General features: G+C 34.7%; 2 protein-coding genes across 6 annotated transcripts; one reads left to right on the forward strand and one right to left on the reverse strand.

Moving 5' to 3' along the window:
- Positions 1-618: 618 nt before the first annotated feature.
- Positions 619-8,886, reverse strand: LOC100801639 (putative 3,4-dihydroxy-2-butanone kinase). 2 transcript variants are annotated; one of them, XM_003534076.5, is made up of 20 exons: positions 8,577-8,886; positions 7,882-7,955; positions 7,736-7,799; positions 7,319-7,431; positions 7,167-7,214; positions 6,338-6,409; positions 6,154-6,243; positions 5,738-5,911; positions 5,329-5,412; positions 4,417-4,472; positions 3,902-4,032; positions 3,722-3,814; positions 3,476-3,540; positions 2,233-2,376; positions 2,100-2,140; positions 1,793-1,876; positions 1,624-1,697; positions 1,397-1,509; positions 1,227-1,322; positions 619-968 (listed from the first exon to the last, which is right to left on the reverse strand). In XM_003534076.5, the coding sequence occupies exons 1-20, from the start codon at positions 8,614-8,616 to the stop codon at positions 846-848; spliced, it is 1,779 nt and encodes a 592-aa protein (XP_003534124.1). In that variant the 5' UTR covers positions 8,617-8,886; the 3' UTR covers positions 619-845. The 2 variants fall into 2 exon arrangements, with proteins under 2 accessions (XP_003534124.1, XP_040860917.1); XM_041004983.1 differs by having other exon boundaries at positions 1,397-1,697; positions 8,577-8,860.
- Positions 8,887-9,356: 470 nt separating this feature from the next.
- On the forward strand, positions 9,357-13,498 carry LOC100500318 (acetyltransferase family protein). Of its 4 annotated transcripts, none has more exons than XM_006586574.4 (8): positions 9,357-9,677; positions 9,748-9,850; positions 10,655-10,734; positions 11,037-11,363; positions 11,625-11,701; positions 12,659-12,701; positions 12,773-12,841; positions 13,112-13,402. In XM_006586574.4, exons 1-8 carry the CDS (start codon positions 9,429-9,431, stop codon positions 13,160-13,162), a joined length of 999 nt encoding a protein of 332 aa, XP_006586637.2. In that variant the 5' UTR covers positions 9,357-9,428; the 3' UTR covers positions 13,163-13,402. The 4 variants fall into 4 exon arrangements, with proteins under 4 accessions (XP_006586637.2, XP_014635036.1, XP_040860710.1 ...); XM_014779550.3 differs by having other exon boundaries at positions 12,779-12,841; XM_041004776.1 differs by having other exon boundaries at positions 12,659-12,841.
- The last annotated feature ends 9,810 nt before the right edge of the window (positions 13,499-23,308 follow it).

Genomic DNA, 23,308 nt, shown 5'->3' on the forward strand with positions numbered 1-23,308 from the left:
ATTATTTGGGTAAAAATCAAGGAACAAATGGGTCAATTTGATTCTATAGAAGTGTATATTTTATTGAGAAATTCTCTGGTGATGATCCTAATTTCCTTTGAGGTATTGTCCAAAGACATCATCATGATCACAAGATGAGTGACTCTACTTGGCTACCAAAATGTTCACTGTATCTTGTGATTAACGTGTCTTCCTCCAAGCTCATTCATTTCACATCTCAGTTCTCAGGCAAACTGGTTTGACTAAGAAGATAAAGTTATTTAATTTTGAGAGAAATATTAACGTACACACTTTCTTTTTGGGTGAACCGAAGTTCTCCTAGCCAAAAGTCAAAATCTAATATCTTGAGATTCAAAACTTCTTAAATCAACCCACTTACTGATACGCTCTTTATCAGCCACTTTTACATTCCATATCTTTCACCGGCAAGAAATGACCAACGAAATTTATTGTTTTCAACTTATGGTCATGCTGTGAGAAGGAGGGGGGGGGACCTAATTATATATCAACGCTATCGCAAACTCCTTAAAAATATGATCTTTATCTTTAGCCGAGCATTCTTGACTGTAGCTAAACTGTAAAAATGAATAAACCAACCAGCCACGAACATAACAATCATGAGCTCAAATTGAGATGGACATTATTGTCGATTGTAGTAATTAAGTTTCAAATTTACATCCACTTTAAAAATTTGGGGTATATGAAAGTGACTGGGAATTGCTCTCACAGCTTTATGAATAAAAGACATAAGCGGAGAGCCTTAAATGGTTACAGGAGAGTACAAAATTCGGAACAAAACTTGGCTATATCCGCACAAAACAGAGGACACATTGCAAGTATGAGGCTTAGCTCTGGTATTTGGCCTTCACAGCTAAGGCCGCGGCTCTGTACCATGTCGCTGCAGCCATAGCACCAGGATCAGGAATTGTCGAAAGAATCTCTCCAGAAATGTAAGTCGAACGTCCAGCCTGCATATACTACCCCATCAGATCCACTAGTAATGACAAACAGTAGATAAAAACATGCAAGGGATTTTCTTATGATTTTGTATTTTTCATGCCATTTAGGAATTTGGTCCTTCAGTCACTCACTACAATAGGGTGGAACTCTCTTCAGTCTTCACTAATAGTGTAAAAAAATCAATAGATTAAGTTTAAACTCTAAATTATAAGGAAGCATCTACACCACAAAATTTCTCTCACTTAAAATCATTAATAAGTTGTCACCTGTGCTTGCATGTCTACCGTTGACTGAGCTCCAGCCAATGCAGCTTCAGAGGAGAGAACAAAAGCGGTGCAAGGATCATCTCCAGAATTTAATTTCTGTGAAGCCAAATCATTGTCAGTAACAGTAAATAAAGTCATGAAAATAATGAAGGGAAATGAACACATATTACCTCTTCAAGAACCGACGATGCTGGAATAAGGGCATCTAACAATGTTCTATAACCAGCACTAGCGCCCCCATATTTACTTACAGCAGCAATGGAAGTTGCGAGTGCTTCAGCCCCTGAATCAACAAAACGACTCGTGAAGGGTGGAAAGTCAACCAAAAAAAGGATAAAAGGGGAAATATATTGTAAAGTTCTTGTTGAATGTTGCGTGACTAGGATAATGTTCTCACATTGTTTTGATGTGACACCAGAATGGGAGCTTGCTTTTAGCACTGAATGTGCTGCCTTAAAAAATATTGTATATCTGGAAAAAAAAAAAAATTAGTGAGTGACAATAGTCAGATTTCAGATTAGCATAAATGATTAAACTTTTAAGGAGGCATAGGAATGGCATAATACATAATCCCACTTGTTCCTCCCATGGATCTTCCAATTGATGAACCAATTTCGCCGACAGTTTCTGAAGCATCATTTAGAGGGTAACTGCGAACAAAAAATAGCAGTTTAGGTCAGACTAATATCACAATCCAACTTGAAAACATTTTTGCAGAAACCACCTTTGTAGTTCCTCAAGAACATAAACTCTTATAACGCAATAAAGAAAAACATATACAAATAGTCCATTAATCAAATACATAGGTAAATAAATCTCAACAAGAAAAACAAAAATATATAGAAGGCTAAGCAATGAAGAACATAAACTTACTCTTTGATGTCCTCAAGAATTGCTTTTGCACCTCTATACATCTGCAGAAAAAAAAAAACAGACACTAAGTAATACACATGATACAGCAACAGTTAAAACTGAACAAGTAAACAGTTTTGAGGATAAGACTCACAGTTGATCCACAGTCGCCATCACCAACTTTACCATCCCATTCATTTAGATTGTCCTTCAGATTTATAATTGCATTTGCAGCAGCTTCAATGGCTACCTCAAGAATTTGGCCTTGCTCATTTAGTTGTTGTGGCCGACTTCGTGGCTTACATAAAGCAAATATTGAAACCAGATTTCAAAAATTGTATTAAGACACAAGAAAACTGAAGGTGGGGCGGGGTGGGGTAAAAAAGGATCAAGAAAGTTGACTATGAAGTATTCATTCCCCTTAAGAGAAACAAGATATCCACTGCCAAGAAGTTAAGGTGTTTTAAGCATCATTGTTTACATTTATAATAACAAACACCATGCTGCCAAAAGGGAAAAAACTCTCCATAGCATGCATGAATAAGCTGAGTTGCATAAAAGAGCATAACTCCTACTAAAATTTGAATGAACTTCTTTTTATACTAACTACCGTAATTTACACTCAAAAATTTGTTTTGTATTGATTGCATGACTAGCAGGGGGTTCACTTATAGAGGACGACAACTAGATTGAGCTAATGCAAAATTGATAGTTGATAATCTTAATCAGTTTCATACCAAATACAGAATTTATTGCAGCTTTTTAGAAATATTGTATGAACAGGAAAGAGGAAGAAAGCAAATTTGGAGGAAGGTGCCAGGTGCTGGTGGTAGAAGGGGAAGGAATTTAAAGTCAAACTGTTGCATTAAAAATAAAGAAAATTTGAAAATTGTGAAAAATGTTCTGTGAACTAGAATGTCCTTTTATGATGGGCTCCTAATTCAAAGTCTGATGTGGAGGGAGTTATAATGGGTCAGCAACAAGAAAGGCTTGCCATTTGGTACTCCTCCAAATGCTCTCCAAAGTGATTGGATGATGATGCTCTCTCATTGGAACCTAACCAGTTGACTGTTAATTTTGCTATCTCCTGAAGCAAGGCTCAATTCAGTGAAAAAGGATAGAAGGTTTTACACAGAGGCAACATTGTTGGCCATGCAATCCACCCAACACATCCATCCTGTCAGACATTGTTGGTGGCATGGACAGCAATTCCACACTCAATAATGAAATCCTCCCCAAAAACAGAAAAACTACCAGATAATCCAATCAGATAGAATTCTTATGATCATTTTTCAAAGGGTTGTTATTAAGCATAAATTTGTCCGAATATAATTTCTTAGATCACAATAGCTACATTGGCATAGAAGGGAAATGACATCTAATTTCCATGGATATACCTCATCAGTCTTTGCTGTTCGAGATGCTGGGATTGGAACAGGAATCTTAGCAGGCGGGTGATTACCTTTAAAGAAAAAACAATTTCAAAAGTTCAATCAATGAATAATTAATTAATTTGCTCCAATCAATATCACAGTCGAATGAACCTTTTAGAGGTAAAAGCTTGTTACTAGAAAAGTACAGTTTTTGAAAATTGTCCATGTAATAAAATTGATTGATAAAAACAACTAGAGAAAATTACCAACCATCAGCAGCAACGGGCCAATAAGGAGCTTTAGTTGGAGCATCTAATCGTTGAAGAATAACTGGATCAGCCTTCATAATAGAAATTGAGAAACCTAACAGAAAATGAAATAATGCTAATCAGAACTGCATAATGAATCACAAAAGAAAAAGACTGATTGCTAATAGCTGTGGCAACAAACCTGCCATATCAAGAGAAGTCATAAATGACCCTGTATAAACTCTATCAACAGCCAATCCATGTTCTAGCTGTAACTTTGGAACTGTTTTTCCAGCTGTAATCATTAGTTCCATTGTAGGAGTGCCACCCAACCTGCATATGAAGTATCATTTAAGTAAACATTCTAAAGGAAAAATATTGTCAAAAGAAATCTTGAACATCAATAAAATTGAAAGCATTTTCAGATGTAATATTTGAAAGTCTAGATTATGGGGTTTGTCAGTTGGGAATGTCAAAATATTTTAAAAGTAAAATGTATGCCCGAAAAACATGCAAAGTTAAAAACCTTCAAAGAATGCACAAGAAAAAGCTAAAAGGATGGATGGGTTGTTAACGGTACCTAAATGAAAGGCAATATATTTTCAATAAAAAAGTAGATCAGATGAGATAACTTTTTTCAATGAAAGTTAAAGATCTGTTATCTTCTTCTCAATATTCTATAATGAGAAGATCTATGAAACACATTCATGAACCTACCCATTGACCATAAGGACCACTCTTTCTCCTCGAGTTATCGGAACATAGTTTGTTTCCTGCAAACATTACCAAAAAAAGATTGTGACCCCATTCACTAGAATGATAATTTCACTACCTACATACTTAAAGTACTCCTATTGACGAAAGGAAAGAGTAGATTGATAAGAAGATGCAATTTTGGGATCAATCTGTGCACATTATTCCCACCCAATCCCAAAGTCCTTTCTAATAAGATGTTGTAGTCAAATTTAACTGTTAAAAATTTTAGCAGACAGAATAGTCCATTTGGCATTTTTATTCTACTTAGAGAGAGAATGGCTCCTTCATAAGTTTTCTTTGTCCAATTTATGCTACTTAGACAAAATGGCTCTTTCATAAGTTTTCTTTATCCAATATTTGTAGGGTCATAGGGTTCTATCATTTGAATATATTTTCCAATTTTAATTTTAATTGGTCATTATTTATTTTTTACTTAATTCAGAGATTTTTTTTTATTTAGTGTATTATCCTGCTCACTTTCCTATTTATATTAATTTGTACTGACATAAGTTCACAAAACATTGTTTGGTCTCTACAGTGTCTCCAATATATTAAATAAACTTTACACTAAAACTTAGGTGCTAACAGGTAGCTTATTCAAATAGAATATTAGTAAAATAGAATAGGACACCTTCTATATGAAATACAGAGGGGTAAAAATGAACATTATATGCTAAATTTCTTCAGACTCAGTTGAGTATCTTAAACAGAATGCCTCTAGTACAGTCAAAGGCTGAACATCAAAGTTCATTTGTCACACATGCCAATGATTGGGAATTTGCAATGTCCTTAGGCTGAACATCAAAGTCCATTTCATTCCCAATTAATTAGTATGCACCCATCAAGAGCTTTCCATGCAATATTGCGGCATACCGTGGACAAAATTTGCTGCAGAACATGAGAAACCACCACATTTACGGGCTGAATATCAGCCACAGCTGCCCCAGGTTCTCCATGCTGTAAAATAGTACCACATAATGAGCATAATTTGGAACATGAATGAGAAAAGATTGCAGTAAAGACAGACTTCAATTAGGGGGAAAATAGCAAATAACTATTAAGTAGTTTTTATAAAAGAATAATTTATTAATAAAGAGAAGAACAAAGAGCAAAGAAAAGCACACTATCTCCAGTGCTGTGAGCTGAAAACCACAAGAAAAATAACAACACGAGCTTATTTCAGGCTATAAAACATAGACTGACAGATCTGCACTACTGCAGAAAATTTGAGTCTTATACTTTTTCTTGTTAAGGGGGCATTGAACTAATAAAAGACACTTACAATTCCAAGACCAAGTTCCATCTTTCCTGGTCCCAAACGATCTGATGCAACTTGACCAGGAATTGTGCACACAGTCAGAGCAACACCCATTGTTCCCACTATTTCAGATGCATGTTTAGCTTCTGCAGCAACATCAGCAAGAGAAAGACCACCAGCAGCAGCAGCTCCTGCAACCTGGCTCATACAAAAAAAAAATATCATTAAACGTGTAAAATACATAACAACTAGGAACTATAACTAAAATACATAATATTTCGTTATAATTATATTTACAATTTATAATGCTGATGTCAAGAAATGAAATTTACATTAATACATAGGCCACACAGTCCCTTCATATGTTTTAATGAAAATGTGTGGTTAGAGCATTTATATGCATTGGTAGCAAAAGAAAAGAAGTGACTTCATGAATGTACCTTGTGAACCAGAATAGTTCCTGCCAAACCTCTTCTTCCAGCAATCCCTCGAGGTGGAGGTAGTGCACAATCGTCACCAACAATAACAGTCTGAATAGGCAAAATACATGTCATACTTTACCTTGCATACTAAATATTTAATTATTTAAAGTACAATAAGAAAACACTAGCCAGCTAGACATACCTCTACTTTATACCCTTCAGATTTTGCTATCTCAGCAGCCAAGCCAAAGTTCAAACGATCACCAGTATAGTTCTATCAACACCCAAATTCGAACACTATGAATCCAGAAACAAAAGCAAATCCTAATGACTCATCATGAACTGACCATACTAGTGCAAAAGCCACACTTTCTTATATGCTACTCACAGCTTCAAGTCCATTTCACAAGATGTTTAGGGTGTGTTTGGTTTGCATTTTCATTTTCTGTTTTCATTTTCTGAAAACTGTTTTCATTTTCAAAAGATTAGAATTCTGAAAACATGTTTGGTTTGACTTCTTGTTTTCTGTTTTCAGGAAATAAAAACACTGAAAATTTATGATATATTAACTTCTTGTTTTTTTTTTATTTTTAGATTTGCTTAAAATTACATTCTTTACCATCGCATTTTCATTTTACCCAAAATGAGGTTTCTGTTTTGAACTGAAAACACTGAAAACGAAATTTTATTGTTTTCATTTTCTGGTCATTTCCTGTTTTCATTTTCATTGAAAATGTTTTCAAAAATCCAACCAAACACAATTTCATCACCATTTTCTGTTTTCACTAAAAATGAAAACAGAAAACAGTCAAACCAAACACCCCCTAAGTTTTTTTAATTTTCTTGGCACATGATATTATATATTATTATAATAAAAAATAAGCTTATAAATCTTTCCACTGTTTATGATCCTAACCACGGCAGATAACATTTTCCATGTGTAAGACATCTAATATGCATACTTATATGAAAGACCAATGCAAAAAGCTGTACTTAGGATGGCAAAATGCTAAAGAAAGAAAGAAAAATACCTTTACAACCAGAAGACATCCCTTAGGACCAGTCACAGCTCGTATCCCCTAAATTTCCAAATATATAGGTGGTATCAGAAGAAAAAGAGAGAGCATTGTGCTTATAAATGAAAAGGTGGCATGAATATCAATTCTAATAACATGAAGCATACAGCTAGAATTGAGTCGACAGGTGGAGAAGAAAATATATCTCCACAAATTGCTGCGGTAAGCATTCCTTCTCCCACAAATCCAGCATGGGCAGGCTCATGGCCACTTCCTCCCCCTGTAACATAAAATATGAATGTACACAATTTCTCAATAAACCTATGTACGCAATCAAGCTGAACAAATAAAGTTGCAAAATCATTCTAAGAAGTTTCATTTTATACATGTTTCATAGGGTGAAATATCATATTTTCACACACCATTTTCATTTCCTATTCCTTCCTCTTACAACTTTTTTTTTAAAAAAAAATATTTTCTAGACATGACAATTGTTACACGCTTTGAACAGAATCCTAATGGCACAACTCCTGAAAAAATGAACTGTAAAGCAATATTAAAGTATCCTATGCATGGTCGCACACCTGATATGATTGCAACTTTATCATATGTTGCAGCTGAAACATCTGCACGTAGGACAACCTTCACCTACATTCAAGCAAAAAAACTGCCTTCAGCAACTCACACAAATATTGCACAAGTTATGCATGTGTCTGTAATGTGTAATCACCTGAGGAAAGCCATCTAAATACTGTAGTCCAGGATATGTCTCCACAAGACCTTCAATGAATTCAGTCACAACATCTGCAATCAAATTTAAAAGAAAAATAAAAAATCAACTTTGGAGACAATTGTTCCTCTGTTATATACATAGATACATGAATAAATAATAAATGCTTAAAAACATATTGTAAATTGTTTCGTTATTGCAAAATCTCTCTAAGAAAAAAAAAAATAAACATAATCCTAACTGCAGTGCTACTAAGGAAAATAAAAACATAAAAAAATATAAATCGGAATCTTAACTCTCACATTGAATCGTAATCTTCGAACTAAAACAGCTAGATGAACAGGAAATCATCGCAATCAATTCTACAACATTTCACATCAAATATTACGAACTCGAGCAGCGATTTCCGTCATTTAAAGCACGGTGCGATTCAGTCAAAGCCTAATGCTAAAACATTTAAAGGTTCAAACAGATTTTACAAAGCGAAACAAAAAAGTCAACAAAATGCACAGAGCACAAACAGTTAAAAAAAAATCCAGAACGCGATTCCGCAGGGAACCGCGGCGAAAGCATTCAGAACGCAGCAATTGTCGACGGCAAAAGTCAAAGAAGGCGAGGATTGCAGGGGAATTAGACAGAGAGCGAGGAATTGAACGGAGCGAAGGGGGGAGAGAGTGAGAGGAGAGGGCACGCACCATTGGGGTCGTCGATGAGCTTCTTGGTCGGAAATGCCATGGCGAAGCGATGCCGGAGCGCGAGAATTGAAGAATGGCGAGAAAACCGAAAACCCTAGAAATGGTTTTGCATGAAACAGTGTTAAGGAGAGAGGGAAGAGTTGTAGTTGTTGTAGTTGTTGTTGTCTTGTTGGTTTGGTGGTGGTGTGGGTGCGGCTCTCTTTATATACACACAAGAGAAGGAAAGCCAGGGAGTTGATAGTTGGCTTCTTCCAGCACGGAAAATTAAAAAATTAAAATCAAATAAAGAAAAACGATCTTCCTTTATCCAAATCCCACTTTCCAAATGCCCTCGCTCGCCTTTCACCCTAATTAGCCTTGCCTTGCCTTGCCATGCCTTTTTTTTATTATTTGTTAATTGTTAATTAAGCTTCTTTTTTTAAAAAATTAATGGTAAATGGATGAATTGGTGTAACTTATTTGACCTTAATCAGGTTTCAAGTTCAAGTCCTCATGCTTTGATTTTCATATAAGAACGTATAGGATGGTGAAATAGTTTAAACGACAAAATAATTTTAAAACAAAACTAATAATCGAAAAACAATATTTCCTTTATCATTTTGTTGATTATTATTATTATTAAAAAATATTAAAATTGTAAAACTAAAATTAGTTTAATATATACTCAACGTCAATTAGTTTAACTAACTCATAGGTGAGTCAACCATATTACTAACTTTCTAATATTCATGTACCATTTTGTTTTAAAAATATTCTTCTTGATTGTTCTTCATTCACCTTGATCTATCGTAATCTTTTTTAATATTTTTTATGTTTTAGAATATTTTAATTTTTAATTTAATAATTCCTTTTATGAACATCCACATCCACAACAAATTAAATAATCAAGTAATTAAGTATATTTTTCCCCTAAAATTGTGCTCACTTCGTATAACCCGTCTCTGTTGTTGTTGTTGTTGTTTTTTTTTTGGTGAATACCCATCTCTGTTGTTGCACTCACCGGCTATGGAATTTGAGTCTCTCCAACGACGTCGTTCAAGCAGTGTCAGTGCCAACCAGAACAACGCTTCTATCAGAGAGAAGAGGCCGAAACGCAGTGAGGTGTGTCGTTTACTGAATGTTTTTTGAATCTGAACAAAACCATTGTTACTTACTTTGTTCCAATTTTTAGGTAATCGCCAAGAATAAAACCATTGAAGAACTCATCAAAACAGCACGTGCCGAAAAAGACCACCTCGCTCCTTTCCCCGACTTTCGACGTTTCCACGTAAACGGTAACCGTTTTGGATTTGTTTCATGTTTTTAGACCAGTTAGGTTAGTTTCCTCACTCAGCAGTTAGTTACAAAAGATACAAATAAAAAATTATGAGTTATGTTATAGGAGAACACTATTTTGGTCAATGACTGTGTAATATGCTGTAACTTAAGTTCATGAAACTATGGAAATTCAAAATAAAAGTTCTTAATTTTAACTTCTTTCTCTTACTTTAGTCCTTAAACATACGTTAATATTATCGTTTAAGTCAGATGACTTTCTGAAAAAAGTGATTTATAAATTGCACTTTCAGTTATTTTTTTGAAATCTTCTTACTTCTAGGACTAATGTCACTGCACTATACACTTTCAGAACTATAATTGTGTGTGTTTTACCCTTATGTTATTCATACTACATTTTTAAAACAAAAAGCGATATGTCAATACCAAAAGATTTTAGTTTATCTCTTTCTCAGTCGTATGATTTGTTGCATGAGTTTTGTATAAATAACATTTCTAAAAAATTATTGGATTAGCTAGACTCCTAAAGAACTTGGCAACTAACTTGACAAGTTTTTCTAACTAATTGAAATGCCTGTTTGGATCAATTTGTTTGATTCTCTATAATATAATAACTTCCCCTAAAATTTAAGCTAGATCAAACGTGCACTAACATGAGGCAGTGAAAGAGGTGTTAGTATAGTTGATAATAACTCTTGAGATGTTAATGTATATTTTAAAAGATGGGAATGAGATAATGTTGACTTTTGTGTTTGGATTCTTTTTTGTTGGTTCTAAGTGCCTATTTTTAACCTGATTTCTAGGTCTCTCTGTGTGTTTGAAGTCAGGACATGGCAATAAACTTTCCTCACCTGTTAAGCATTATATTCAGAGTCTCCTTAAGGTAGAAAGAAATCTAGAAATTTAGATTATGTGCATGCGCACGTGTTTATACTATAATGCATAGGAGAATCTGTCACTTTTCCCTTTTGTTTATGTGATTTTTGTGTTAAAAAACTGCACCTAGCTAATTCAGTAAAAGAGAGAGAAGAATTAGTTTATCGAAACTTTGAATTTTATTTTCGTTTGTTTATGATGTGATATGATAAGTGTCAAAATCTGTCTTTTCTTTTGTTCATGGTTGGTTTTTGTTTGTTATCTGTTGAACTGAATGGGCTAACAAAAATGTTATCCCCAAAACTACAGCTAAACATGGAAGGACCATATGGATCTGAGTGGCCAGAGGAAGAAAAGGTGAAGCGCAAAGAAATGGTTTTGCCCGAAGCACATTATGTATTTGTGCATGAGGTTGCCAATTCAAATGCTGATGAGATGACGACAGTGTTGACTGCAGCAGAGACTTCAACTTGTTTGGAAGATAGTGGCCCCTTGGTTGGATTCGTACAGTATCGCTTTGTTTTGGAAGAAGAGATACCAGTGCTTTATGTTTATGAATTACAGCTTGAGCCTCGTGTTCAGGGCAAGGGAGTGGGGAAGTTTCTAATGCAACTTGTTGAGCTTATGGCACAAAAGGTAATGCTGAATTGTTTTTCACATCGTATCTTACTCTGACATTGATGATAATTGAGAAGTGGCATTGCGTTGCAAAGGACACAGAGCTGGGAACAGATGATGGACTGTTGAACATTATGATCTTTAAAGAAACTTTGTTTTCTTTATTATTAATAGGATAGGATGTCTTGACAGGATCACATGAGTTTTATGTGCATTGTTTTAATGTCTCTTGGCAAGGTCTCTGATCTATTATTTTCTTTGTTTTAATGTCTCTTGTAGAGCCGTATGAGTGCTGTCATGCTGACTGTTCAAAAGGCTAATGTATTAGCTATGGATTTCTATATAAATAAGCTAAGGTAACATTTTCACTTATGTATGCTGCCATCCTCAAATTATTTTACTTTGAAAAGACAAACATGTCAAGTTTGATGAGAATGAAAGGGAAGAAAGAATTTCCTATCACCAATTGCTACTGTTCTGTTAGCCTTTCTAATTGTATGTCAACCTATGACATTGATTCCGTGGTAAACATATTATTGTCTGCTTTTGAGCAAGCATAACAGAGGGAAAACATGACTTTGATGGCCCTACTTCCTAGTCTTATTGCAAAATGACATTCTGATGCAGTGGGTTTTGAAGGGGAAAAAGTGTTAAGAAATCCTTATGAAAGATATAACTAATAGTGCATGAACTTATATTGAGAAGAGTGATTTGAGACCCTGAACCTCATGTTAAAGAGATGGTGAGTCATTAATTCAAAATCATGAAGAATTCATACACAACTATGTTTCTTCAGGTCAACAGCTATATAGGCCCTGCTTTTCAACAAACACTTAAAGGAAAAGAAAAGAGAATGAATCAAGAGGGTAAAATGAATCCAACTTATCTCATGAGTTGAAATCAACTAATGTACTCCAACTTGTTTAGAATTTACCTCATTTAATTTATCAATATGTTGACATGTAGAAGTTAATTTTAACTTCTCAGAGAAATTTGATTATTTTAGCTCCTTAGTTCATTTTATGGTGATTAAGCATAAAATAAAGAAATGAATAAAAAACATAAAATAAAGAACAATAAGGTCGTTACATCTTTCTCTGGATCTCAAAACTTGCAGATTTTTGCAAGTCATGTGATTGTCTCTATTTTATGCTTTTCTAGCTTTCTTATAGATGACATTAATTTATTTATTTTTAATCCTATATTATCAAGCTAGATAATACCCCCACCTGTTTTCTAGATTTTACTAATATATGACCTTTCTAGCTTCCTTTTGATATTTTTTTTTGAATGATGAAATATTTCTGTTACAGATACATCATATCAGCTATGTCACCTTCAAGAGTCAATCCAATGGTATATAGATTTTCCTTTTCCTTTTTCCTGTTATCTTGTGAAAATGTTCTGCTATTTTTATGTTTTCTTAGATGCAGTTGGAGAAGAGTTATGAAATACTTTGTAAAGCATTTAATGATGAAGCTAAAACTATTCTGGAGGTAAAGCACCAACCTTGGGCTCTGTTAGATTGGTTTTCTGAAAAAGTGCCACTAAACTTCATAAAACACAATTTTCTAAATCAATCAGGTTTTAAGGTCTCTATCGTCATACATTCTGCACTGAATGTCGTAAAACACCTTCCCCGATTAGCTGAATGTCTAGATCAGTCATGTTTTAATGTTTTTATCATTCATCCTTCACATTCTACAATTGAAACATCATCTCAAAAGAGAACTATGCTTTTTTTAACATTGGTTTGTTGTTTGCAGGATAGAGAGGATGAGTTGGACCAGTTGGACAAAGACGGCTCAAGTTATTAGTCCCATTTTTATAGACTTCTTTACTCTACCAATCGAGTGCCCTTCTTTATTGGGTTCTTTTTTTGTTTCTTTCTTCTCTTCTCTATCCATTTAGAACAATTCTATTTTGTCACATTGTAGACGCCTGCTGTTCAAGACAAAGTGGGTCTAACTCACCCATGTCCAAAGGTTAATTATGAATATAAGGATGGTGTGTAACACAAATATTTATCATTCAAAGTTTGTCTGAAATTAAAGTGAGGACATGTGCAGACTGCAGACAATAATTTTATTGCTAAATAAAAGCCAATGGTGCTTGACAGGGCTACGGCCTACGTGCTATGTTATAGCAAAAAATTGATTCTTTAGGATAATGTTATTTTAATAATCTTACCTTCCTTTTAGAATTGAGTTTTATGTGGCAGATTATCGGGAATGTAACACAACAGAATCCATTTTTCGCGAACATATAAAAACAAAAAACACTTAGCTTCTCCTTTGTTTGTGCCTTTTACATTTCATAGCAAAGCTCAGCTCTTAGGAGTTCTTTAATGTGCCAGACCATTCCATGCAAGCTAAGATGCACTATATATTATATTGGATGCTCCACTTATGAAATGGAAATCGTTAACCAAATGCTCTAGTGCATCTTTTCAGTTAATAAAAAATTTAGGCTTGATTATTAATTCAGTTTTCAAGTTATTTTAAATTGTTAAATTTGGTTTTTAAATTTTTAGAAGGTTCAATTTGGTCTCTAAATTTTTAAAAATGAATCAATTTGATCCCCATATTATTTTAAATGATTCAATTTAAGTATTTAAAATTTTGAGATCAAAATGATTCATTTTTTTAAGAATTTAATCATCAAATTGAACCTTTTAAAAATTATGGATCAAATTGATTCATTTTTAAGAATTTGAAGATCAAATTGAAACATTTAAAATAATTTGGGGGCTTAAAATAATTTAGAAACTAAATTAATAATTAAACCAAAAATTTATTCTTGTTTGCTTATATATATATATATATATATATAAGGTCAGCGGAATAAGATTAAACGGACAGATAGGAAGTAAGATCAAACGGAATAAGATCAAACGGACAGATAGGAAGTAAGAATGCAGTATGATAAATGGAAAGGAAAATATAAACTTGTAAAACAGATATCAAGGGCACATCGGAGACCGGCTTACAAATCCCAGGTTTTCATAAACAAAGAAACTGAAGCGGCGGCAGAGCCGCACAGGATCGGTAAAGAGAGAGAAGAGGGATGAAAAAATAGAAATTTATTGAAACTTGAAAGAAGCGCTTACAAAAATCTTGTTTCAGAGCACCTCTCTTCAGAAACCTGAAAAATGGCCAAATGAAAGGGTGCCTCACAACATACTTGAGGACTCCTTATATAGCCAAAAATCTAAGACCGATAGTTACCGGTAGTTTTGACCGGGACTATTTGACTGTTTGTTACAAGATAAGTAGTTTTGACCGGGACTTTAATGGCTACAGGACAGATAGTATTGTCCAACATTAATTACACATTAATTACAAACAGACGATTTTGTGACCGAAATTAAATTTAATCTAAACAGATACCAAAACAATCATCTTCGTTTTGGTAAAAGGTGTCTTCTTCTTCTTCTTCAGCAGAACTTGTTTCTTCCTTCTTTGAGGATGAACCTTCTTCTTCCTGCTGTAACATTTGCAGAACTTCCTTTAGATTTTTAGTCAGGACCTCCTTTGATTTCGATCCTGCTAAAAATGCTGCCAGATGAGACTTTTGGTTCAAAAACACAGAAGTTTCTGGATCAGGTGCTTTGAGGAATTCTAGATGGGATTGGAACCAGAGTTTTACTTGTTCTGGATCCGCTTTGAATGAGTCAAATTGTGTCCACCATTTTACAAATGCGTGTCTTTGTAGTGATGGATATTGGTTTGTCTTTTCAGTCTTGCTGTAACGATATTGCCATGAGAAGATCCATGACAGTGCAAAGCTTGAAAAGTATTTAAGATCTGTTGGAATTCGTGATTCCTGCGAATTGTATTGTCTCTCAAATTGAGCAAATCCTTGTTGGACTGTTTCTGGGAATATCTCTGAAATTGGTCCAAAGAAGTCCCACAATTGCAAAAACCAATTGGGAAAATTGTAAATTGTATTGGTCTTGAAATATATCAGCCATGAATGCTTGAAACGAGTATTTTGGTGCCAAAACACCTTAGTCCAAGCATCAACATAATCCCAATAGGTATAACCTGCCGGATCAAATGGAACTGAAAATCTCTTTCCTTTGTTCAAGTCCGAACCAAAGTGTCTTGGTTGAAGAACTTTTAGTATTTGGATTGTCGAGTGGGTGTTTAATGTTTGGTCTTTTGGGTCTTTGAAATGTTTAATAGATACTGAGTTTGAATCTACCAAAATCAATTCATAAAAAGTTCTTGTCTTCAGGATGGTGGTTGGTTTGTAGTGAAATCCTGGTGGGAAAGCCTTGGCCGTCGCCTTGAAGGGATTTTTGTCCCAAAATTTAGGTTCCATCTACAAAACAGTTGTAAATTTATTTTTATAAATATAATTGTTAGTTTGTTTGGTAGGTGGTGTTTGAGCTTTGGCTAAAGGTAGTTTCCCTTTAGGATTGGAAGTTGTTTTGGTCATTGATGCATTTTGGATCATTGTTTGTAAATTTGATTCAAGTTCATCATCAGATTCTGAGGCAATGTCTGCCCAAGATTTTTTGATTATTTTTGGAAATTTGGTTAGACCCATGTCTTGAAGGGCCTGAAGGGTTTCAATTGGCCATGCATAGTCGGCCGATGTTTGTTTGGCGGTTGCCGGTTTGGGAGATTCCTGAGTGGATGGCTCAGGTTTGATTGAGGTAATCAGGGTTGATGACCCTTCTAAATTGGTTTTCTGGGTAGATGACCCAGCCTGGGTTGGTGACCCATAAGAGGTTGATGATTTCTTAATGGTTGGTTCTGGAAGAGCCAGTCTGGCTCCTTTGCCTGTACTTCTTCCTCCCCTTAGGGAGATTCTCGATGCCTTAGGAGGCATTACCACTTTTCTGTAAGAATTCACGGATAAGGTAGTCAGGTAATGAATTTGAGGTGCCCTTGATGTATTCTATGTCAAAATCAAAGACACTTAAAATTGCTTGCCATCTTGCAAAAATTTGTTTTGAGGCAAGGTTTTTAACATTTTTTTGTAAAATATCCTTGGCTGATTTACAATCAACTCTGATTAAAAAATTTTGGTTTAGTAAATCCGATTGAAATTTGGAAATGCACAAAACAATTGCTAAAACTTTCTTTTTAACGGTTGAATATTTTAATTGTGCGGGATTCCAATGTTTTGATGTATATGCAATGACATGATCTTGGCCATGGACTCTTTGTTTGAGAATGCCACCATAACCTATGTCTGAAGCATCAGTTTCGATAATTTTAAATGCCTGTGGAATAAGAAGATACAGACATTTTATGGATTGGACTTTGACTTTGATTTCTTTAACTGTTTGTGTATGGAGGTCAGACCAAGGAGGCAGATTTTTCTTCAGCCTATCATGCAAAGGCTTGACAATATTGTTTAAATAGGGGACAAATTCTCCTACGTAATTTAGACAACCTAGAAATCTTTGTAACTGGGTTTTGTCTAAGATTTGGTTGGGAAATTTGCTAGCAAACTCTATTGACCTTTCTATTGAAATGATTGTACCTTGATATATATTGTGACCAAGGAATTGAATTCGAGTTTGGAAAAGATTGATTTTTGATTTGGAGACTGCCAAACCATTCTGTTTGATGATATGGATGAAGGTCTGGAGATGTTTGAAATGTTAGTCAATGTTTTGGGAAAAGATTAAAACATCATCTATGTAGACAATGACAAATTTTGAATAGGGATTAAAAATATCATTCATAATTTTTTGAAATTCTGAAGGGGCATTCTTCAGTCCGAATGGCATCACATTCCATTCATATTGCCCGAAAGGTACAGTAAACGTTGTTTTGTACCTATCTGATTCTTGGATTTGGATTTGCCAAAATCCATATTTCATATCAAATTTTGAAAATATCTTTGCAGAATTTAATCTGTTAAGCAAATCTTTTTTGTTTGGAATAGGATATCTAATCCATTGTAATGCTTGATTTAGTGGTTTGTAGTTTATGACTAAGCGAGGTGTTCCACGCTCAATCTCAGATTGTTTGTTGACATAAAAAGCCGCACAAGACCATGGACTTTTGCTTTTCCGAATTAGGCCTTTATCAAGCAAATCCTTGATTTCCTTTTGGCAGTATTGAAGAAGTTCTTAGTTCATTTGGATTGGTCTGGCTTTTGTGGAAATTTGTTTTTCCCTAAAGTCTTTCTCATAAGGGAGATCAATAATATGTTTCTTTCTGTCCCAAAATGCATATGGCAAATCAGAACAGACAGTCGATTCAATATGATTTAATAAAGATTGAATTTTTTCTTTTACTTGGGGTTTTCCCAATTGTATCTGAATATTACTAAAAGATACTGCTTCTTTTAAGAAGTTAATTTGATTAATCTTATTTTCTATAAGATTTATATTTCTGGAAATTGGTTTAGTAGAAAAATTAAATATAATTTTTCTTCCTAAATAATTTGTGGTTATTCCTTCATTAGATATTTGGATGGGAAACAAGGCTCTAATGAAGGGCGTTCCTAGGATTACTTCATTCTTAAGGTTTTTTACCAGAAGAAAGTTTGTGTTAATCTTAAGACCTTGGTTTTCAATGATTGCATTTGATAGCTTAAAATTAATTTTTAATTTTGAGCCGTTTGTCGTATTAATTTTTCTGAGGTTTTCTCAAAGAATTTTGTAGGAATTAATCCTTCTAAAATGCAGTTTGAATCAGCCCCTGTGTCAAATAGGGCCATTGTTTCTAAAACGAAATCATTAATAATTATTTTTATGTTTATGTAAAATTTTTGGTTTTTATCTTGTTGATTAATCACATAAACATATCATCTTCTAAATTTTCTGGTTGGTTTTCCTCACTGTTATTGGCACTTTCAGAATCACTATCTTCCTCAAGCCGAGAAAGAATGATCTGATGAATTTCTTGTTGTTGATGAAGTTCTTTTACCTCTCTTTTTAGATTGTTTATCTCTGTTTGGAGATCTTGGATTGTCGTTGGTTTGGTTGAAGAATTTTCTAATCTCTTGAGTATGTTACTTACATCAAATTTGTTGTTTGTAATAAAATCCTTTTGTCTAGGTTTTACCTCTAATGTTTTCTTGAGTTTTTCCAGAAAAACCTTCTTTTCCTGGGGGTCAGGTATGGAATTGATTGCTTCAAACAAGAGATCTTGTTCTCTCGTTAGAGTATTGATTTGCCCATCATCATCATCTGTTGATGATAGTTGGTCATCTTGTTGGATTAGGTTTAGGTTTTCATCGGAAAGCACGGAGGATGAAGTTTATGTTTCTTCCTTTGAGGTTTCTATAAGCAAATTGTTTATTTGCTCTTCAATTGCGGGTTCTAGGTTAAGGTTTCTTAACTTCTTTTTTAGTCTACAATATTTGCTAATGTGGCCTTGTTTTCCACAATTGTAGCACGTTATTTTTTATTTTATTTTTTGTTTAGGATTTTCCATTTCTCTACTGGTTGATGGTTTGTGTGAGTATCTCCTCCTTGGAAATCTCTTTGTATTGACCGGTTTATTCTCATAGATTTCTTTTCTAGAGGATTGTTTTTTCTTTTGTTTTGGACAGGCCGGTAGACCAAATTGTTCGCAGAAAGAACCTAAATCTTTCTTTGTTTGAGCCTTTTCTTTGACTAATTGCCTCTGAATTTTGTCATCCTGACAAATTTTTAAGGCTACCTTTTGGACATAAGAAATTAATTGGTCATAGCTTAAACTTTCATATGGAATATCTCCGTTGGCAGATTGACTACGGATTTTATCTCTAACCTTGTATCCTAATGATCTGGGAAGACCGGCTAGAAATTTTTCTTTCCAAAAAGGTTGTTGACTATCTTCTCTTGTGTAAACCCTAGTTAGAAAAGTATCTCTATACCACCTAAAATCCGCTAAGGTTCTACACTTAAGATTTGATAATAATTCTGCAGACCTATCTTTCCACAAGGATGGGTCTCCAATGAAATGTTGGGCTATTGAGATCCATCTTAACTGCGCTGTAAATTTTTTATTTTTCTTCATTAGTGAGATAATTATCCCACCATCCTTTCCGTTGTCTAGAAAATCCTGCCACTAAGATATCTATAATGGTCTCTTCTGAACATTCATGGAAGGTTTGGTAAGTTGTAGCTACCATGATCATATGTTGGAGTGTATTCATGATGTTATACTCCGTTTGTGCATCTATGTTCCATTCATAGATGTTGTTTGCACTAAAACTCTTAAAATTGTTTTCACCTCTTTCTTCTAATAGAAGGTCAGGGGCAGTCGGACGTTGATAATATAATTTGGAGGGTGTTTTCCAGTGTTTGGAATTAATTGGATTTATATTCTTTTCTGACACTGATCCTATCTCAGTTGTGTTATCTGAGTTTTGGTCACTATCTTCATTAATAACATTAATTAATTTGGAGGTACTTCTTGTTACTATTTTGGAAGTATTTTCCGAGGGTTGGGGAGTATCTGGAATGACCTTAAGTAAACTACCAATCTTGTTTAGTAATTCACTATGATTGTCACCTACGCCTTCAATTAAGGATTTAGTTTTCCTAAGTTCCCTAATTTTTCGTTTAGCCTTCTCACTAACTTTGAAAGGTTTGAATAAAGGTTTTTCAATGGGGATACTTGGCGAAGCTTCCTCAATTGATTTTTGTTTAGGAACTACCTTAGTTTTAATGGTTTCTCCTAAAGCTTGTAAATATTTATTGGTATAATTTGCATGTTCCATTAGGCTCTTAATGTCTTTAGAGGTTACTTACTTGTTGACATCTTTTGTCTTGAATGGAATTGCCATGACAGGTTTATTGTTACTGTCTTTGATATTTGGTAGTTGATATTATGTTGCGGGAGGTAATTCCGATTGGATTAACTCACCATCCTTTACTTGCCAATTTGTTATGACATTTGTTGTTGGATCACCTATGATGTCTTGTTTCCAAAGGTAATCTATATCCTTTCTGATGGCATAAGCATGAAACCAATCAAAGAAAATGACATTAATTTTGACTCTTTCGACAAATTCGTAGAACTTGTCTTGGATTTGTTTTCTGTTTGTACCCTTGTAATGTTGGAAAAACCATATCCTTTAAGGCTCATTCTCCGGAGAATAAAAATCTTTCCTAAGGGTTTCCTTATCAATGCTAAAGTTGTCAGATAACATCATAAGGTTCCATAGAAGAGTATGTTGGGGATTAGATCGACTTTTGGTCGTCCTCTTGTTTTTGGTTGTAAGTTGGTCTAGGTATGCTAGAAGTAGTGTCTAATCCTTGGAGGTTTACAGTAGGAAACTGGTTATGTGACTCAGATCTGGTTAGTCCTACTGGAATTGAACGGGTTCTAACCGAAAAAGACCTTCTGGCTGACTCATATTCAGACCTAGAGGCTTCTATCCTTGATGAAAACGAATTTCTCCTATTGAAGATTATCTCTATCTTTCCGGAGTTATCTTGCTTAATATGCTCTATGGTTGGAGCGGGTCGGGGAACAGACGGTGTGGCCTTATCCATAACCCATCTTTCGGGAAGAGTTACTTCATCCCATTTTATTTTTCTCGGGAGAGAAACATTAGCCTTTGTCATATCAGTGATAAACAAAGTTGTTTCTCCTTTTTGAGGTTTTAACAAGACTCTAGATGCACAAGTATTCATGACCTTGTACTGGATCCTATAAATTAAGGCTGCTGGGATTGATCCTTCTTTCATGTCAAGGCCATGAAAGTGGATGTTTAAGAACAGAGAGTCAAGAATGTTTTTGTCCATCAAACTCACTGTTTTGTTTGGATAACAATTAAAATATATTGGACCTTGTCCTAGGCTGGTTTCGACTGTTCCAATTAGGGAGTCTTCAAATTTATTATGCCTAATATCTCTTAGACACATTAAAACTGCTGCATCTATGCCCATGTCAATTAAGGGCTTGATGGCTACTTGTACACAACCGATGTGTAGATATTTATACTTACGGCTATGTTCATAAATTGAATTTTTTGAAAGTAAATGAAATTCTTCCCCTATATCTTGTCCTAGAGGAATATTGTTTTCTACTGTTTTGATTATGTAATCAAAGTTGTGTTTGTCCTTAATTGTTTCAGGAACGTATAGTTGATCCTGAGGGATTTTTGGAATGTTTCAGTCATCCATGTTTTGATTGATATCTTCGAATCGGACTTCCTCATCGAAGAGATTGTGTTTGGGGGCGACCTCTTGGGTCTGGTTATCTTGATCATTTAGTAAATTGGAGTTTCTTGAAGAAGATGATGAGGAGGAATTTGATCGAAAAGAGATACGGGAAAAAGATCGCAATAGTCTAGACATGATTATAACATTCTCTAATATCTTTGCCTTCATTTGGTTCCATAGAAATATTTCCATAAGGCTATATGTTACAGAACTTCTTGGATCTGAACAAATGAAAAAGATTTTTTTTTTTACGGTCAATATAGTTTGAGCACTACTCCTATAGCCACCAGTATATTATGTCTCAATATTTTATTTGAACAATCACTACTACAAAAGTTTCATTTTACGACGCAGGATCTACGACGGTTCATGAAGACCCGATTTAGAAGGTGGCGCAGTGACATTTCTGTAATTAGGAGCAAAGTTTTTAGTTTTTACATCGCGATTTCTAAGACGGTCGTATATAACCGTCTTAGAATGCTTAATAATGGCATTTTTGCAATTATCAAAAACTTAAACAAAGACGTTTTTGCTGAAGGACCGTCTTTGTTTGAGAAACCCTAATTTATAATGTGCTGTGTCGCGCGAGGTCATCTCATTGAAAGATTTTGCGCGCGTGTTACTCCGATTATCCTCTCCATCTATCTTCTCTGATCGTGGGGATTTTGTTCCTTCAGTTCTCTTCCACTCGCTGTCCCGCGATTCACGCCGTCGGGATTCGATTTCGCTATCGAAGAGCAAGAGTTCGGCGACCTCCACGGAATGCTTTTCATGTTCTCTGTAAGTCATTTTCTTCACTCTTCTAAACATCTTATATTATGCAGAATATTTAAGTATGAACAATCTAATCTCTTTGTCTCTTTGTCTGAATTACAGACATAGAGAATTTGATAATGTTTTGCTTATTTTTAGCAAGAAGTTTGCAGAATTAGTGTAGGATTGACTAATTAATATCATGAAAGAGTTTCAGAGAATTTGATAATACTTGCTTTGAAAGATCTTGCTAAAAATGTAAATAGAATAAATTTACTAGACTCAGCAATGTTGAGGTTCATCGCGATCCCAGGGAGCATGTTGAGGTTAAAGGCCGGGGGATGGGTAGGATTCAGCCTTTGCAATCGTCGGGGAGGGGGGAGTTTGATGGAGAAGTGGAGAAGATACAGGGATTTGATTTTGCTAATTGGTTGAAGAAGACAGTTTCAAAGAACGATTTTGTTGTGATGAAGATGGATGTGGAAGGTACTGAGTTCGATCTGATTCCGAGGTTGATTAAAACTGGGGCCATATGTTTGATAGATGATATTTTCCTTGAATGCCATTACAATAGGTGGCAGAGATGTTGCCCTGGGCAGAGGAGTGCAAAGTATGAGAAAACATATGATCCATGCTTGCAGCTCTTCAAATCCCTTAGACAAAGTGGAGTTCTTGTTCATCAGTGGTTCTAATTGTGCCCAGCATGATAGGTGAAATCCTACACTTCTTCTGTAACATTATTGTTTTCCTATTAACCTTCTGTATGTTACTTTTTACCCCCAAACAATAGGGAAGATTACTGTGTTTCAAATTCCTTACCATGTAACAATTGCAATTGAAAATTGAATCATTTCTTCAAATCGATGGTATTTGTTGCAGGACTCTCTTATTCTTACCCCTAGTATAGATATGGAAATGGATAATTGAATTCTAAAATCTTTCTCTCTCTCTCTCTTTTTTATCACTGAAGAGAATATAACTGTTCTGCCCTTGTAAATTGGTTTTTCAATGTATGAATTGGGGGGGAGGGGGGGGGAGTTCCAGTTCCCTGGATAGAATAAATTTGCATAATAATCAAAAC

Source organism: Glycine max, chromosome 9 (genome assembly GCF_000004515.6).
Source record: "Glycine max cultivar Williams 82 chromosome 9, Glycine_max_v4.0, whole genome shotgun sequence".
Lineage (NCBI taxonomy): Eukaryota > Viridiplantae > Streptophyta > Magnoliopsida > Fabales > Fabaceae > Glycine > Glycine max.